Source organism: Myotis lucifugus, unplaced genomic scaffold (assembly GCF_000147115.1).
Source record: "Myotis lucifugus unplaced genomic scaffold, Myoluc2.0 scaffold_554, whole genome shotgun sequence".
Classification (NCBI taxonomy): Eukaryota; Metazoa; Chordata; class Mammalia; order Chiroptera; family Vespertilionidae; genus Myotis; species Myotis lucifugus.
The window spans coordinates 15,811-34,526 of NW_005871602.1; the positions used below are offsets into that span (position 1 = coordinate 15,811).

At 42.8% G+C, this 18,716-nt stretch overlaps 1 protein-coding gene across 1 annotated transcript in view; it reads right to left on the reverse strand.

Annotated features, from left to right (window-relative positions):
• Positions 1 to 6: 6 nt before the first annotated feature.
• The window catches only part of DZANK1 (double zinc ribbon and ankyrin repeat domains 1), a 61,601-nt gene continuing 42,891 nt past the window's right edge, over positions 7 to 18,716 (reverse strand). Inside the window, exons 15-21 of the mRNA XM_023745513.1 lie at positions 18,143 to 18,217; positions 16,006 to 16,102; positions 14,785 to 14,885; positions 12,147 to 12,227; positions 11,488 to 11,615; positions 1,095 to 1,169; positions 7 to 428 (exon numbers count right to left, since the gene is read on the reverse strand). Of these exons, the coding sequence (XP_023601281.1) occupies positions 305 to 428; positions 1,095 to 1,169; positions 11,488 to 11,615; positions 12,147 to 12,227; positions 14,785 to 14,885; positions 16,006 to 16,102; positions 18,143 to 18,217 (681 nt within the window). The 3' untranslated portion in view covers positions 7 to 304. The remainder of the gene's footprint in view (positions 429 to 1,094; positions 1,170 to 11,487; positions 11,616 to 12,146; positions 12,228 to 14,784; positions 14,886 to 16,005; positions 16,103 to 18,142; positions 18,218 to 18,716) is intronic.

Genomic DNA, 18,716 nt, shown 5'->3' on the forward strand with positions numbered 1-18,716 from the left:
AGGGATGGGAAGCAGATTTTTCACTACACAACACTTCATACTTTTTAGCTTTGAACTTTATGCAATTATTATCTATTGAAAAAGAAATTCTAAAACAAGCAGCAATAAGACATGCATCAAGTTCATCACCATCACATTAGGAAATACCCATGCTTCCACTGTCATATAATTAAAAGACAAAAACATCTGAGTTCATCTTAACCACAATTACCAAACCTCAAATACACATTTCAGAAGGAAACGAGCAAAGAACCGCCAGAGCTGGATGGTTTCTTTAAGTGAAGCTCCGTGGAGGCCCTAGCGTCTAATAGTCATCAAGGCCCAGCTTAGCAGCAAAGAGCGAGGTGATGAGGTCATCCCCAATTGTCAGAGCCAGGTCACGGGGCGTGTGGCCTCTAATATTCTTCTTTCGGATGCTTGCATTGCATCTGGGAAAGGAACGGGGGTGAACTGTGGGACGTAGGCACTTGGACCTGAGCGCCTGGCTCTTCCTTAACATGGAGGCCAGTCCGGAGTCTCCTGGCCCCACCTTTCCCATTCTGTCCCCAAGAGGCCACCATGACCCTCAGCCTCAAGGGTGGCTCTTAAACGGGTGAGACCTTTTGAGGGATTTCCTGATTTCAGACGTTCAATTGCCAATCCTGGCTCTTGGTCCCCATTGCATCAAAGTCCTACAACTAAAGGTGTTTAAGAGGTGGGCAACATCTTAATTGCGTGTTTAAAAGCTCCTAATGGCCCTAGCTGGTTTGGCTCAGTGGATAGAGTGCTGGCCTGCAGACTGAAGGGTCCCGGGTTTGATTCCAGTCAAGGGCACAGGCCCGGGTTGCGGGCTTGTTCCCCAGTAGGGGCATGCAGGAGGCAGCCGATCAATGATTCTCTTTCATCATTGAAGTTTCTATCTCTCCCTCTCCCTTTCTCTCTGAAATCAATAAAATATATTAACAAAAAGCTCTAGTCCCAGAAGCCATGGTGAGTGGTGGCCCCCACTGACTGCATTAACTATACATTCAGGCACCAGGGCTCTCTGAATCACCCCAGGTCAGCAGGGGGAGCACTGTGGCCCTCAGAAGTCTCCCAAGGGCCAGGGAACTTACCCCAGTAAAGCAGCGATACACTCCCTTCCTGCCATGCCAAGCAGAGTAGCTTCATGAAGAGCTGTATTTTGGTACCTGTTTGGAGAAAAAAATCACCCTGGCTAAAAAAACTGGAGAGGGAGCACGTGACCAAAGGGGCCTTGGTTTCACCCACTGACCTCTTTCACAAATTGAGATAATCTCTTGAGTCTCCCCTCACTGCCGCTTCCCTTGGAGAAATACTGTGATGGAGGCTAAGCTGTGATGTTAGGTAGAAAGTGAAACGTCTATGGACACATTCATTTTTTATTATGTATTTTTAAAAATTTATCTGACACATTCATATCTTAAAGTGAGAAACCCCACAAAGATCTGGTTTGTAGGTGATTTAACAAATGCTAATAAATGCTATTTTAGTACATTCCCCGCCAGAGTTTATGGAACATATTAGACACAGTCTCACCACTGGCTTGGACCTCTTGGGCATTGTCTGTATCAGCGGTCGCCAACCGGTGGTCCGTGGACCACTGGTGGTCTGTGAGGTCTGAAAGGTTGGCGACCACTGGTCTATATGATAATAACCTTTCAGGGCTGAGACTACTATTCCTTTTTAAAATATATACATATATATTTTATTGATTTCAGAGAGGAAAGGAGAAGGAGGGAGAGAGAGAAACATCAATGATGACAGAATTGCTGATCAGCTGCCTCCTGCACACCTGCTACTGGGGATTGAGCCTGCAACCCAGGCACGTGCCCTGACCCAGAGTCGAACCATGACCTCTGGTTCAAAGGTAAACACTCAACCACTGAACCACACAGGTTGGGCGGAGGCTCCTATTTTTGTGTAGGAAAATGACTTTGGCTTCAGTGAGTTGGGTTTGTAGGCTATGAAAATAAACACCAATCTTAGAACCCACAGAGCACGCTCTAGAGGTGAGACAGAGCATATTTTGCTGCACACCAGACTGTCTCTCCACCTCCCTGGCCAGGTTTGGCCCGGAGAGAGAGCAGTGGATGCCTGAAATGGAGGATGGGGTGATACCTGCATTCTAGAACTCATGAAAGGATCCTGATCAGAGATGGCAGGAGTGATGGTACATGGGAGTCACGATTGGACTAGAAAGGGTATGAACAATGGAAGTTCTGCATTCTCCCAGACCTGCTCTTTCCCCTGATACCACCACTCCATCACCTGCACCTGCAAATACACCTGCAGCCATCAATTTATCCCAAAGGAAAGAAAAATATGCTGACCTCTTCTCTGAAAAAGATAAATGGTGCCTCCAGAAAAAAATCAGGTAAGCAATTACCATGCCCAGAGGGAAGTCTTCCACTTGTCTTTGTCTGAGAGCAGCTTCATCTACCCCCAAAACTCCCCAGTTGACAAACTCCTCTCAAGTACACAGAATCCCACTCATTCAGCATATTCCCCATTTTAATATGGACAGACAACAGAGGACCACAGACATCTGAGAAAAACCAAAACATGCAACATAAATTTTTAAAAGATGAAATCTAATTGGTATCCTCAGAATGATTGAAGACAATATCAGACAAAAACATGAGGCCATGAAGAAGAAACAATAAACACAGGGAGGCAGAAGGAAAACAACCATGTGATGACAAAGGAAGAGATTGGAGTGATGCAGCTACAAGCCAATGAATGCCAAGAGTTGCTGGGAACTACGAAAAGCTAGGAGGAGGCAAGGATAATTCTTCCCTGGAGCCTTCAGAGAAAATATGACCTTCTGACACCTTGATTTCAGACTTCTGGTCTCTGGAACTTTAAAAGAATAAATCTGTTGTTTTCAGCCAAGAAAAAAAGGAAGAAGAAACAATAAGAACAAAAAGTAGCTCTTAGAAAGTAAACATATGATTGTTGAAATCAAAAGTATTAAGCAGGAGGGTTAAGAAAATCTCTTAGAAAAAGAGAAAAAGGGAGATAAAAATATGGGGAAAAGTATATATATAGGAGATCAATTTAAGAGGTCCACCATCAAATTAATAGGAATTCTAGAAGGAGAGAACAGAAAAAAATGGAGAGATAAAAGAAATCTCCCTTGAGCTGAAGAAAAACATGACTTTTTAGACTTAAAAGGGCTAACTGGGTAAATGAAAAATGGCACATGAAAAAAAGACACCCTTGTGAAACATCAAAGATAATTGCTTCTAGAAAGAACAAATAGGTCACAAATAAACAAAAATTTGCTGTAAAATTTTCATGGCTATGTGGGATGCTAGAAAGTAAGAGAGAAAGGCTTTCTAAGACTTGAGGAAATTTTATTTTGAACACAAATTAATAGTAGTCAAAGTATTAATCAAGAGTGAAGACAAAAAAAAAAAGCCATTTTTAGGCCATTTGAGGACTCAGAAAGTTATTTCTACACACCCTTTCTGAAGAAGTTACCTGAGGCCACATTTAATCCTGACAAAGGTCAAAAGCAAGAAAAAGGAAAATGTGAACAATAACTACAGGTGAATTCCAATAAAATAAAAATCCCACAATGACCATTGTACAGCAGGGCTGGAAAGCTATCAGGCAAAATCCAAATAGGTAATGTACTCCAAGAAGAATGTCTCTAAGAACGACACTGAAAAAGTAAGAAGTCAGACAGGATTATGAATTTGGTAACGCCATGTTCTTTTTCAAACCTGAAAAAAAACAAAGGCAATCATAAATTCCAGGAAAATCAAAGATACAAAAGTTATATATTAGTCATAGTTTATGAAAGAATATGAAATGCGACAGGATTTTGAATAATTCATGGTGTGTAAAGAGAATCAATTTGGCATTTCTGATAAGAAAATTTTACTTTGAGTGACCTAGGGGTCATTATCTCGATCCACAAAGAAGAAAATGTAATCACAGCATACCTCTTAATTCTTCAACGACCAGTATTTATATAGCTATCACAATGCAATTGCTCTTTGTGCTTCTCAACTATTGAAATCAATGATTGGAATAAATTATAATTAGGATATCTAATCACAAGGAACAGGAGTCTTCATTATGTTAACACAAGAAAATATAACTGTGATCAGCCTTGTAAAAATAATAATAGAAATAAAATAGTAATAGAAATTGTGAGATGGAAGGGGAAGAAGAGGTAGAGGTAAAGATAGGGAGCAGTAATATAGAGTTATATGCATTTATATACAAGGCAGTCAAAAGATACCATTGAAAGATAATGGTCGCCGAAACCGGTTTGGCTCAGTGGATAGAGCTTTGGCCTGCGGACTGAAGGGTCCCGGGTTCGATTCCGGTCAAGGGCATGTACCTGGGTTGTGAGCACATCCCCAGTGGGAGATGTGCAGGAGGCAGCTGATCGATGTTTCTCTCTCATCGATGTTTCTAACTCTCTATCTCTCTCCCTTCCTCTCTGTAATAAATCAATAAAATATATTTTTAAAAAAAAAGAAAGAAAGAAAGATAATGGTCAAGGCCCTGGCCGGGTAGCTCAGTTGGTTAGAACATCATCCTGATATGCCAAGGTTGTGGGTTCGATCCTTCGTCAGGGCACATACAAGAATCAACCAGTGAATGTATAAATGAGTGGGACAACAAATCTCTCTCTCTCTCTAAAATAAATCTAAAAAAGATAGCAATCAAAATATGAGTTTAGGAACATTATTTATAGCAGAAATTAATAAAAGAACCAAAAATAGTAAAATAGTAATAGAATGATTAAAATATGAATATGGGGATAGAAATAATCAGGTGGAGCCGAAACCGGTTTGGCTCAGTGGATAGAGCGTCGGCCTGCAGACTGAAAGGTCCCAGGTTCGATTCCGGTCAAGGGCATGTACCTGGGTTGCGGGCACATCCCCAGTGGGAGATGTGCAGGAGGCAGCTAATCGGTGTTTCTCTCTCATCGATGTTTCTAACTCTCTATCTCTCTCCCTTCCTCTCTGTAAAAAATCAATAAAATATATTAAAAAAAAAAAAAAAAAAAAAAAAGAAATAATCAGGTGGGGTCAGTGAGCCAAATCATCATCTGGCATGGCAAGAATCAATAGACAATACCTAAGCATGATAAATCAGGAATTATCAGTTTAAGCGTATTATTTAGTGACAGAAGTAGCTGACTCCCAGGAAAGTTAAAAAATATTTCAATGTAGCTCTAGCCAGTTTGGCTCAATGGATAGAGCATCACCCTGTGGACTTGAAGGGTCCTGGGTTCAATTCCTATCAAGGGCACATGCCCAGGTTGCAGGCTCAATCCCCAGTATGGGGATGCAGGAGGCAGCCGATCAATGATTCTCTCTCATCATTGATGTTTCTTTTTCTTTTTTAAAAAATATATTTTATTGATTTCAGAGAGGAAGGGAGAGGGGGAGAGAGATAGAAACATCAATGATGAGAGAGAATCATTGATTGGCTGCCTCCCGCAAGCCCCACACTGGGGATCGAACCTGCAACCCAGGCATGTGCCCTTGGCCGGAATCGAACCTGGGACCCTTCAGTCCACAGGATGACACTCTATCCACTCAGCCAAGCCAGCCAGGGCTCATTGATGTTTCTATCTCTCTCACCCTCTCCCTTCCTTTCTGAAATAAAAATATATATATATATCTAAACAACAACAACAAAATATTTCAATGTAGTTGTCTCTGGGGACAAGAAATGGGGATTAAGAAGTGAGGACATGATATTTCATTTACGTAATAATCTCCAGGTCCCTCCATGCTGTCTCAAAGAGTAATAGATTCTTCTTTTTTTACAGCTGCATAGTATTCTCTTGTGTAAATATACCATAGCTTTCCAGTCAGCGAAAGACAAATATCACATGATCTCACTTATATGTGGAATCTAATGAACAAAACTAACTGATGAGTAAAATAGAACCTGAGGCATGGAAACATGAAACAAACTCAGAGGGAAGAGGGCAGGGGGCAGGACGAGATTAACCAAAGAACTTATATGCAAAGATGCATTGCCCATGAACACAGAAAATAGGGTGGTGAAGGCCTAGGGCAGGATGGGAACTGGGTGGAGGGCACAATGAGGATAAAAGGGAGGACATCCGTAATACTCTCAACAAAAAAGGTAAAAAATAAAAATAATAAATTCAGCAAAAACAACAAAAAAAGAAGTGAGGGCAGAGGACTGCTAATCCCTTCTATAGGATTTGACTTTTCAATCATGTGCATGTCTTACTTTGACAAAATTAAAAAATTATTTGGCATGTAAGAATTGTTTTCAATAAACAAATACAAATTTTTTAAATCTTTCTGCCAGCCCAGATGGTGTGGCTTAATAGTTGAGCATGACCCATAAACTAGGAGGTCACGGTTCAATTCCAGGTCAGGGCACATGCCCAGGTTACAGGCTTGATCCCCAGTAGGGGGTTTACAGGAGGTAGCCGATCAATGATTCTCTCTTATCATTGATGTTTCTCTCTCTTTCTCCCTTTCCCTTCCTCTCTCTGAAATCAATAAAAACATATTTTTTAAAAATCTTTCTGCCAGACTAATCATAAATAAGGAAATCTCACTTTGGAACAACCTCTCCAATAGTCCTCTGCACCTAAAGCAAGTCTGTTCCAGACTAATTCTGTGTCGCTGGTCCAAGGGGGTAGGTTTGGGTCCTTTTCTGACCACACCCGCTATTCTTCTACCTGGCTTTATTATCTGCAGCACTTATTCTCTGAAGTTACTTATTCATTTGCCTGTTTATTGTCTGTCTCCTCCACTAAACTGTAAACTCCACGAGGGAAGGATTTTGTCTTCATCACTGCTGTATCTCCATTACCTAGAAGGTGACTGGCACACAGTAGGTACTCAATAACCACTAATGAAATGAATACATCCACGAAAAGAATGAACAGACAAATTAAAGGAAGAAGTATTGCCTCCAAGGTTGAAGCCTATATGAGTTGCAAGAATTTCAGGTAAATATAACTTTGACCCTCCCCATACAGATGTGGAAGGGTAATCCTCTGATTTGGGCACCAGAATCTGAACTGTCCACTTAAATAGATGGCTCTTCATTTTCCAGAGTAAATGAGAAACTGAGTACTCTCACTGATTTTCACTGCAACAGCACTCCAAAAGCATCAAACACCCTAATGGTTCGAGATCTTATCTAGTTTTAAATCTTGCCGTGCACATGACTTCTGTTACTTAAATAACTTATTTGGCCAAGGCTCCTGGTGTCAAGCAAATCTGAATGGTCTTTTTCCTCCTATTTTCCCGAGGCAATAGATGGAAGTGTCAAAGCAATGTGCCTTATGCCAGAATTTCCAAAGGTTTGCCCATTGGTTCTATATAGTTTCTTCAAGCAACTAAGTTTTGGGGATCAGTCTTCATATTGTTGTTGGTGGTGTTGATGATATCATCATCATCATCATCATTATCATTATTATTTTTATCAGGTCAACATAACTGACCTCTCAGGTACAGGAGGAAATCCCCAGTGTCCAATAGCATTATGAGGCTATTTCCCTACCAAGTGCCATGTTGGGCTGTCTCGTAAAAGCTCAATTCATATTAAGAACAGTCTCTATATCCTCACTACTCGAACTATGGTACCTGGACCAGTGGCATCCTCCTGGATCAACTGTATATGCATTTTAACAAGGTTTTTGGGTGATTCATATGTGCAGTAAATTATGAGAAACTCTTATCAAGTCCAACTTCTTAGAATTTGATATATAACATGCCCTTTCTTAATTATGAAAACTCAGGCCTAGGAAGACTTGGTGATATCTATTAAGAGTAATAGAGTATAGAATTTAAACTAACTTAAATTGTATTAACCAGTTCTAACACCTTTCACCCTGGGTTTCATTGTGCAGTCCATATTTCCCATTCAAAGCCTGCTACCATTTATTAACCGTTTGAGTCCCAAGCAGCGCAATTGCGCTGCTGAGATTTTATGTCGAGAAAACATACGATTCGTTTGAGTCCCAGGGGGTATTGAAAAAACACTGTCGAAGAATCCCAAACAGCGCAACCGCGCTTTCTCTAAATGAGTACGAAAAGACCCAAACAGCGTGATAGCGCTTGTTTTATTTTGTCGAGAAATACCAAGCAGCGCGATTGCACTGCTTGGGACTCAAACGGTTAATGTCCAATTATTAGGCTCTTCATAGGAACTACAAATACATGGTCTCATTTTCTCCTCCAACCAACTCTATGACAATAAGTATTATTATCTCTATTTTATGGATAAAAAGGCCTAGCAAGAAGAATATGCTCATTTTCTCTACATTTTGCTCTCTTCTGCTCTACCCTGTCCTCTGTCACCACAGAGGAGTCTATGTGCTCTCTCTCCAAGAGCAGAATTTCCAGCGCTCACCTTCTAAGTTTACACTTTTCATGAGGTCTATTGGATTACCTCTGCCTGGCTCTCAGTCATTCTGATCGTTTGTTCATCTACTCAGCACACATTTGAATGCCAGCCTGATGTCCCCATTTGTGCCAGGGCCAGGGTCCTCTCTCCAGGAGCTCAGGGTACCATTTGTAAATGCAGGCAGAGGGGTACACAGCATGTGATGGGAGCACTGACAAAGGATGTCTCAGTCACACCAGTGACACCAATCTCCTCCGTATCTTTCAGCTTTCCTTCTCCCTAGTAGCATATGGCTTAACTGTTTGCCACTTCACCCCTCAGGTTCCTTGGGTCTTTATAAGACACTTACCATTTGAACTTAGATATGCCGATGGAGTCGCCACATTTCCTAAGTAGACATAATGATCGTCTTTCTTCACAACTCTCCCCAATCTGAGAGCAGAGTGTGTATTCTATTTACAGTTTAGTTTTGGGAAATGAATTGTGACTTTGCCAATTCTAATTTTGTATACTGCTCATCAAACAACTTAACTCAAATAAGGAAAGTAGGGGGAGGGAGGGAGGAAGTGGAAAAGGGCATAGAGGGGATAAATGGTGATGGAAAAAATAAAATAAATATATGAAGGTGTGCTAGTGGAATACACCTCCTTGTCAGAACCCCATGCTTCAGAGTAGTTTGTGAGTTTGTTCCTCTGAATAGCGGTGTTCTCTCATCAGACCTTCTAGAACATGTTTTGTACAGTAGTTATACCTTCGTGTTCCTGGAATTTGTATTTTAAAGAAATTTTACTCTTAACGAACAAACAACTCAAACTGTTTATTCAAATCTAAGCATCATAGTGGATTAAGGTACATTCTCTTTGTAAATCTTGAATTACCTCACTAACAGAACAAATCTCCACAGCTGAACCTCTAAGAAATAGACTGCGGGTTGCATTTTCTTCACCTGGAGCAGATCTGAGAGATTAATTGTCTGAAACTCCCGTGAAGAAGGGCAGCTATTGTCCAAAGCAGACAACACTCCTCTGTGTCCTTCTCCCAGTGAGACCTTGAGTCTGTTTCTGAAGTCTGCGAAGAGGTATCAGCTTCGGTGGAGAATGTGTACCTGGCCTTTTCCTCCCTGTTGAATATGAGTTTATTCTGATAGAAATGATACAAACATGGTAAACAGAAACACTAGGGAGGGCCTCTGCTACCTGCCAACCTCCTTAATGGAAGTGACCTCATGTGGAAGCCAACGGGGCTGCTTCTCTCCACTAGCCAAACATGCCCGGGAGGGAAGGCGCATTTCAATCCGGGTGTGCTGAGGACAATGCACTGGGCCTCTTCTCCAGGATAGCCAGGTCTCCGACTGGCTTCTACCTGAAGAGCAGTAGGGTGAATGGAAACTTGAGGTCGTGTTCCTGAATCCACAGAAGTCCAGCTGTGGGGCAGAGGGCAGGCTGACCTAGGCCTAAATACTTCAAACCAACAAATATAAACCAGACTTGCATCATTTGGCTTCCAGTGGAAAAATGTGCTTTCCTCTATTGGCATAAACTGAAAAGGAAGAAGAGATCTCTGAGCTCTATTTAGGGGGAAGGCATTCAGTCTAGCTTTCCTCCCTCCTCCCCATGTGAGCTAAATTCTGCTAACAGTACCCAGGAGCATGCAGTAAAAATGACAAAGGGCTATTATACACCCTTGAGACAGATGGCATAACCACAGACTTAGTAGAAATGCAATGAGATCACATGGATAAATGACATGGTGGGTTCGAATGGTGATGAAGCAAAAATAAAAGCTGAAGAAAACCAGTGAATCTGTTGCCCGTCCAGAATAGTTTCATCCTCTTAGCTGGGTTTTTCATAAAGCTAGGACTCATCAGACTTAAGCATCAGCTCAAAATGTGCTCAATATTTTTGTATTAACCATAACATACTTAAATGTAAGAAAAGATTATCTGAATTATACAAATATAAACTATACCTTCACACAAAACAAAGTAGTAGTATTTTTATAGCTAATGATGATACAAGTGTGGGATAAAGAAGTTGACAGTATGATAAATGTGAACCCTACAAAAACTTAAGAAAGTAAACTCCAGCCATCAAATGTTTACACCAATGTGCCAAAATCCTGCTATAAAATAAAACTAAAAAGGGGGTCATGCCTACTGGTATAGTATAGCTGTCTTTTTGGCAAAGACTAATAAAAATGCACATCAAAAATTAAGAGGGATATATTTTGAATAAAAACACTAGAAGAAATTTTGAAACAGAGAAAAACAGAAGCAAAACTACTGAACTTTTGTCCCCTATGCTGGCTTGAGATACTCAGCAGTATGATTCACAGACCTGGGCTTCGGCCCTGTCTTAATAATAATTCAGGAGGCAGTAATGTTAGACACCTGGGATGCCCCTCGAGACCTCTAGTTCAACAGCTTGGTCAGCAGGATAGGCAGTTAACAGGAAGGACCCATACTCAAGGAACTTTCCACCCCAGGTTTCCTACTATTTGCAAGAGAGCAACAGGAACACAGGTTGGGAGAGGTCAAGAGGCAGGACAGCACCAAGACTAGGACAGTAGGTAACAAAGTCATCACACATGATTTGGTATCACTCTGTCCTGCTTCACAGCTGGGGAAACCAAGGCACCAGGAGATTATGTGGTGAACTCAGATGGACCCGTCTCCTCCCCAGTGATGTTAACATGTGAGACAACTGTATATCATTTTCTTTGTGTATTAACTTCATGGGTATACTCCTGTGGGGCTCTCTTCTCTTACGGGCCTTAACAATTCAGATCATGATGAAAACATTGGTTAACACCCTAAGCACTAAGAACCTGCCAGCCCCACGATAGTATACAATTCATGAATTAACAAAATGTACCGTCCTTTATAAAAGCTACTAAAATTTAGGCAATCCAAAGGTCCATTTTGAAGATTTCGTTCTATCCAGATTTAGAAAATATGGGCGGTTGAGTCTCTCACTAAGGCCACAATGGGTGCAGATGGTGCCTAAGTGGATGACATTGCACAGGGCATGCATGTAGCTGATCCTGCTGCAGCAGAGCTCAGGGTATTGGCTGTCTGCCGCATGGCGCCAGAACTCTCCTCCATTGTGTCTCACTTACGGTCCCCACGGCCGCTCGAGGTCTGCTCCTCTCTGCACGAGGACTGGGATTGCTTCATGGTGCCTATTGATCACAGCCACGGTAATAACGGGTCGGTCTTCATTGTCACTGCAGTTGGGATCTGCTCCCTGCAGCACATGGAAAAGGACAAGCCTGCCACAAAACCCTGCACTCAGGAGCATCTAATCGCCTTCTTAGTCACTAACAAACATCCTTGATGGAACTAAACGGCTTTAAATCCACAGAGAAGGGAATCAGGAACCCCGAGACCCAACAAAGAACAGACAGAGCTGCCATGTCACTTGGGTGGTAAAACTTCTGTTTCCACATCGGGAGGAGTAGGCACCCAGACAACCTTGCTTCTTTAGGAAACATGACGGTCACATGGGATCTCACAGACCAGGGATTCTGTCCACCTTCATGCACGTTATTTGGGCTCATATGCACTTTTCTGCCTATTTCCTTTGTCATAAAAACTAGCAACAGGTAACAACAATTCATGTAAAGCTTTGGACTCGCCATTTAATCCATTCCCAGCATTAAAAAATTTAACTGGCCCTGTGATAGTCACAACATTGGACAGAACTTCCATCTGAAAGAGACAGAGATGAAACACAGGCTGGAACCCCCAGGGAGACTTGCTCTTCGGTTGCACTTACTTCATCAAGCAACTGTTCAATCACAGAGACTCTTCCTTCCCCTGTCGGTCCGACTTCCTTCAGCAGGAGCCTGTTTTCGGGCTGCAGCATTACAGAATGTGGTCATTTCCACCGCCGCAAAATACGTTTACTGTCAAGTCCCTCTTACCCAGGCTCAACCCTCGAGGTAAATGTTTCCTCTCCAGGGTTAAGTTCTGAGCCCCAGGGACAGGGGAGCATGAGCAGAGCGTGTGTGTGTGTGTGCGTGTGTGTGTGTGTGTGTGTGTGGTCTCCAACAGCCAGCAGCACTGAAAAAACCCACCTAATGTACATTTTCCTGGTCTTTGAAACACTGCCTTGATGAAGGACACCACACTCACATTGTTTTACATTATTAAAGACAGGGATGCCAGGGATGCAAGGAGAAATCTTACCAAAACCAAGAAACACCACACTAGTTTTATTATGACTATTTCTAGGAGAAGCAAAAATTTACTTTGCATGCTGGTATAAAGTGCTCAAAGTCAGCCTAAGTATGACAGTTCACAATACATGCTCACCTGAGGTGTGAGTGAACCAATAAAGTCAACCTCTTGCTTGGGGGGAAAATAACCTCCCATCTACCTATCATCAGAAATCTGAAGATTTTATTATTATAGTTTCAAAATGCAGTGAAATTTATCTTTATATCATCTTTCCTTACGGAGAAAGGAGTGCAAATGCTGGCTACTGGAAGACTAAAAGAAGCAGTCTAGAAAGCAGGAGACATTACCTCTATTATGTTTCTGCCACTGGATCCCACCCAGGGGTGACTATGGGATAGTTCCGGGACCACCATTTCCCGGTTTATAAAGCAGAAGTAATACCACCCCTCCCTGGCTCCCTGGAAGCCACGGGGATGAGGGCACTGGCCAGGGCCTCTGAGCCTTTGGAAGAAGATGCAAGGTTCACCCTGTGTCCTCCCAGTGAGCAGCTCAGAACAAGGTGCTCTAATCCATCGGAGGGTGGGGGCAGTTGTTTATACTGAATTCCATTCCTTATGGGAAAAATGTACTAGAATGTCAACTTCATGAGGTCTGAGACCTTTATGGCTTTTGTTTATTTTCAACACCTAGAACTGCACCTAGAATAGATGTGCTCAAAAGTAATCACTGGATGAATGAACAGATGGTATAGCTTCTGTCACTTGTCCCCTAAATGAGAATGAGAAGATAAAGGCACATAACACTGGGGGATTCAGATCATGTACAGAATAACTGGGTAGAATTTCCAAAATGGTAAAATTGTTATGAAGTTTATGGAATCCTATACTTCTCTTATACTTTCTGACAATATTTCAAACTGGGAAAAGGTAGAGTACAAGGAATCATAAGCAATGAAGTTTACAACAATTCTCTGGTATTCTTCCCAAATTTATTAGTGGTTATGACACAAGATGAAGAGCAGAGTCCCTGCCTCCAGAGGAATCACAATGCAAGCTAAGCGGCGGGTTTGTGCGTCCTGAGGACCCTCCGGGCCTGGCTTAACTGAAAGCTGGAGGGCGTGACTGGCACTGTGTCCATCCCTACTGCCAGCTGGAGACCCAGGCTCTGGGCTTGTTGCCAAGTACCTCTGTTCTCTGCTGCAGCCAGAGGACTGACTACAAGGTGAGGTGGTGGACGGAGCAAGGACACCCACTGTCTCTTTCTGCAAAGCTCCCGCTGAAATTATTTAAACTCTACCAGCTGTGGAAACTCTGAAAGGATGCCATCAGTGGATCAGAAATGGTGAGGAATCCAGAGATTGAAAGTTGATGGGATCTGACTGACAAGGAAATCTAACCAAAGAAAAAACCCGGGTGAAAACCAGGGTGAGTGTGCTTTCTTCAGGGAGCCCTGCGGATGCTCAAAGTTAATCAACAAGGAGGGTGGAAGCTGAGTGCTGGGCCGCATCATGAGTGTGTCATTAGAGGGCGTTATTGTAAGCAGCTGAGATGGCTGGTGTCCTCCTCTCCAATGCAAGGACAGGAGGCTTTTGCTCTCTGCTTAAACCCTGATAGCTATTTTCCAGAGAGTTCATGATTTGCCTCACAGGCACCTCCTGGGAGCACTGGGGCCCGTGAAGGGCAGAGCCCCAACCTCTATGACAGACATAGGGAAGGGTCTGGAAGACAGCTTATACCGGAGTACTTCGCAGCACCACCCTCACCACCAGAGGAAAGGCCTTCTTGTACTTTCTCCTGCCCCTGCCCACAACCCTCCAGGGAAGCCTGCCCCAAGTATGCCCATCCACCCACACAGAGACTCCAGACCCACCCATGCTGGGCACCCATGCCAGGTGCTTGTGAGAATCAAACTAGCTCTTCATTTGTTAATGTGACCAGACAACCAAGGATCATCACATTTGAGACAAACCAAAAATAAGAACGAGAAAGATGGGCACACAGAACTGACACCAGAGGAAGCAGAGGTGATTCAGGACACTGATGAGAATTTTTAAATAATTCTAATTAATCATCTTCAGATATTTTAAAGGATTCCAAAAAATCAATACAAACTGTCATGAGAAAAGGAACAAAAAATGAAAAAAATATTCTTCCATTAAACAAAAAATCTCAAAATAAAACATTAAGTAGACAGGCCAAAGAAGACATCTGTTAAGGACCAAGGGATACACATACTGTAAGCTGCTCCTTCCTTTCTTGAAATGTTCTGGTCTTGAAAGTCTTCGTCCTCTTGATTTTTTCAGTGGTATCTGAGGTGCTGTGGCAGTAGTCGCTCACTGGAATGACAAAGAGTTGTGGACCAAAATGATGCCCTCCAGCCTCTCCCTACAGATATAGAACTAGAGTCTAGTGCCATGCCCCTCAAGAGGATAAAATAGATTTTATAGAAATTTCTGTTTGATTAAATCTGGTACAAAGGATTCTAGTAGCCATTCATCTCAGTCCAGGACCAGAGAGGATGGGGGTAGGGTGGAGAAGAATAGAAATGACTATAGTTTTTAGTCCCCAAAGAGCACTCCAACCGTTTATCTCCCCAAGCCTGTGAAAGACTTCAAGAGTCCCACCCCTGCCTTCAGGGAAGCCAGAGAAATAAAATGGCTGGCACATGAAACTAAGACATATGGTTGGGCTGGCAAATTTTAAGCAATTCTGCCATTCTTGCCAAGTCAGTGTGTTCCTGGTCAATGGCTTTAAAATCGATGGAAGGACCCTAGCTAGTTTGGCTCAGTGGATAGAGTGTTGGCCTGCAGACTGAAGGGGCCCTGGTTTGATTCTGGTCAAGGGCACATGCTGGGGTTGCAGGCTCAATTCCCAGTAGGGGGCATGCAGAAAGCAGGCAATTAATGATTCTCTCTCATCACTGATGTTTCTATCTCTCTCTCCCTCTCCCTTTCTCTCTGAAATCAATAAAATATATTTATAAAACCTATATAATAAAAGCCTAATATGCTAAGTGTCCAGTCGGCCAGTCGGCCACTCAACCAATCAAAGCGTAATATGCTAATGATATGCTAACACCACTCAACTACTCGCTATGACATGCACTGACCACCAGGGGGCAGACGCTCCAACCAGTAGGTTAGCCTGCTGCTGGGATCCGGTCGATTGGGACTGGGCGAGATGGGCCGGATACACCCTAGAGCCCTCCCTCGGTCCCTCTCTGGCTGACCAACCTCCCATGTCCTTCCCCGACCCCGATCATGCACTGGTGGGGTCCTTAGGCCTGGCCTACACCCTCTCGCAATCCAAACTAAGGGACCTCCCCTCCCCCCAGTGTACGAATTTGGTGCACTGGGCCTCTAGTAAATAAATAAATAGTATCTATTGTACCAATGTTAATAGTAATGTACTTATAAAAAAATAATAAAATAAAATCAATGGAAGGGCACAACTTACCCAAGCTATACCTGCTGCCAAATATCCCGTGACCACCCTCGGTGACAGTGCTCAGAAAGTGGTCGCTGAAATTCATCGCCTTACTCAGGTAAAAGTTCTGGCCAATAAAAAAATGCAAGCACCATGATGATAAGGCTGCTGTGTCCTAACACCTCCCTGCCAACCTGTTCCTCTTTCTGTTAATGAAAACTCTGTCCACACCTGGACATCCTTCCTACAACTCCCTCACACTCAGGATGTTCTGTTCATTCAGCCTCTTAAACAGGTCCTCAGTCTGGCCCCTCCTCTCGGTCATTACAGCCTCACACCGGAATTATCACAATAGCCTCCCAACAAGTTCCTGCCAGCCCACCTTCCATGTGGCTGCCCACTCACCCTTTTTATAAGTAACCGTGTCCTGACTCTGCTTAAAACCTTTCTGTGTCTTGGAATTAGGTGGCAGGGTGGGGAGGCTTAGGCTGTAGAATTTAAATCCTGGTTCTGTCACTTACTAGATTAGGGACCTTGGAAGAAGCAAGTTGCTTAACTTCTCTGAGCCTTTCAGTTCCCTCACCCACAAAGTGGAAATATTATGACCTGCCTCAAAGGGATGTTGTGAAAGTAAAATGAGGTGAAACAGATGTTTAAAAAATGAGGATAGATAATACATAGGACAGGCTTGAAATCCTGTATCCATCCTACCCTCATGTGGCTACCGGCTCCTGCCATAGGGAATCACCTGCTACTTTCTGAACACAAAGTGCAGGCTAAGAAAAAACAGTGAGCCTGGGCATATTTACTCCCCTTCTACTTGATAGATAGCATGTTGTAGATGCTATTGGTGCCCACCCAGTTCCCCCTAACTGGTCAGCTGCTGTGTTGGTTGCTAACAGCTCACAGCTGACCCCCTTCTCCTGCCCTCAGTAGTTGGGTGCTGCCTTACAGTAGAAGTTATGCCCCGCCCCTCCCTGCCTCAACTGGGGACAACTGTGTGGTGTCATTCACAATCCAGAGCTCCTCGTGGATTCAGCTAAAGCCAGACATTACTTGTGACCACTTGCTCATTTAGCTCCTTCCCCTGCCTTGTCCCAAGTCCTTCACTCCCCTTCTCCTGAAATACCTCCCTGACCTAAGCTCTGCTCTGGCCACACCAGAAACATGGCATTTAGTGCTTTACTTGGTTACAAAGCACTTTCATATGCATTATCCCTTGGATACGCCCAGCCTCCCTGTGAGGTAGGCAGGGCCCATGAATCTATCTTTTTTTTTTTTTTTAAGGTTTTTCCAGAATTTTCTAGTGTTGAGAATTCAACCCCAGCAGGTCCAGGGGTCCCCAAAGGTGTGGACAGAGTCGGCGATGAAGGAATGACACGGAGACAGCGTTCAGTTGATCAGCAGCCTAGCCAGGACCTCTAGCCAGGATCTCCAGCCAAGTTCTGGCTAGGATCTCCAGCCAAGTTCTGGGCAGGATCTCCAGTGAAGTTCTGGCTAGGAGCTCCAGCCAAGTTCTGGCCAAGTTCTGGTCCCATGAATCTATCTTAATTTTAAAGACATTGTTAACACCCTGCTGGGGATGGCCAGGACCTAATAAATAGGAGTTCCTCTCCTTTTCCTTGCATTCTTTACCCATCTTCTCAATCCACTGATTCTTCTTTTGTATATTTTGACTTCTTGTCCAATGACATTTAAAGTTGCCAATATCACTTACACACTTACAGGCTCTGTGGCAATGCCCCAGTCACCATATAAGAGGGCAGATCAAAGGAGACATGGCCACAGCGGTTGGTTTCTTTTTTATAGGCAAATAGGTCATAGTACATGTCAGCAAACAGTTTTGTCAGTCTTTTCCCAAAGCAGTTGTATCACAGACCTGCCATCAGATGTCAGTGAATAGAAATAAGGCTGAAAATCACAGGCCCAATCGGGTGGGTGACAATTCCTGTTTTCACTGTATCACTATGTGCCCGAAAGCTGGCTTCTCTCAAGCTTAGCTCAGTTATTTATCTAATTCCATGAAAGTGTTGGCCTAATTCAAGTTCCATAATATTTGAAACTTTTCCTTTCTATGAATTACACAGAAACACTTCAATAAATCATAAGCCATAATTTACTAGTTCAGTCAATTCCCCAATAAATAACTTCTGAAGGTTTCACTCACCTTGTTTGAGACTTGAACATAATTCAGCCTGATGCTAACTTCATAGCCATCTTCATGGACAGTAGCAGAAAGAAGCTTTTAAAAAAAGTATTAGAGAGGAGTCACAACTGTGGGTATGGAACTCAGTGCCCTGAGCTACAACAAAGAAATTCATGTTAAACTGTAAATTCAATCAAATATTTAATTACCACAAAATAAGGCAAAAAAGATAAACAGAAAAAAAACTAGATACTATAGAACACAAATAGCAAAATTGCAGACACAAAACTAGCCATATTTATAATTTCATTAATTATAAGTGAACTAAATAAATACTCCAATTAAAGAGCAGAGACTGCCAGAATGGATAAGGAAGCAAGATCCAAATTTACACAAGAGACATGCTTTAAGTTTAATCAAGCCCTATGGCTGGATGCCACCACCTTGGAAAAGGTGTCCTGGGGGCCAGGTCTTGGCCATCAAAGGCAATGATTATAGTTGAGCAGCTTTCTCTGTAAGCAGTGGGAGGGATTTAGATCAAACCAGAGATCAGCAAATGCTTTAAGGATCATACGGTAAATGTTTTAGGTTTTGT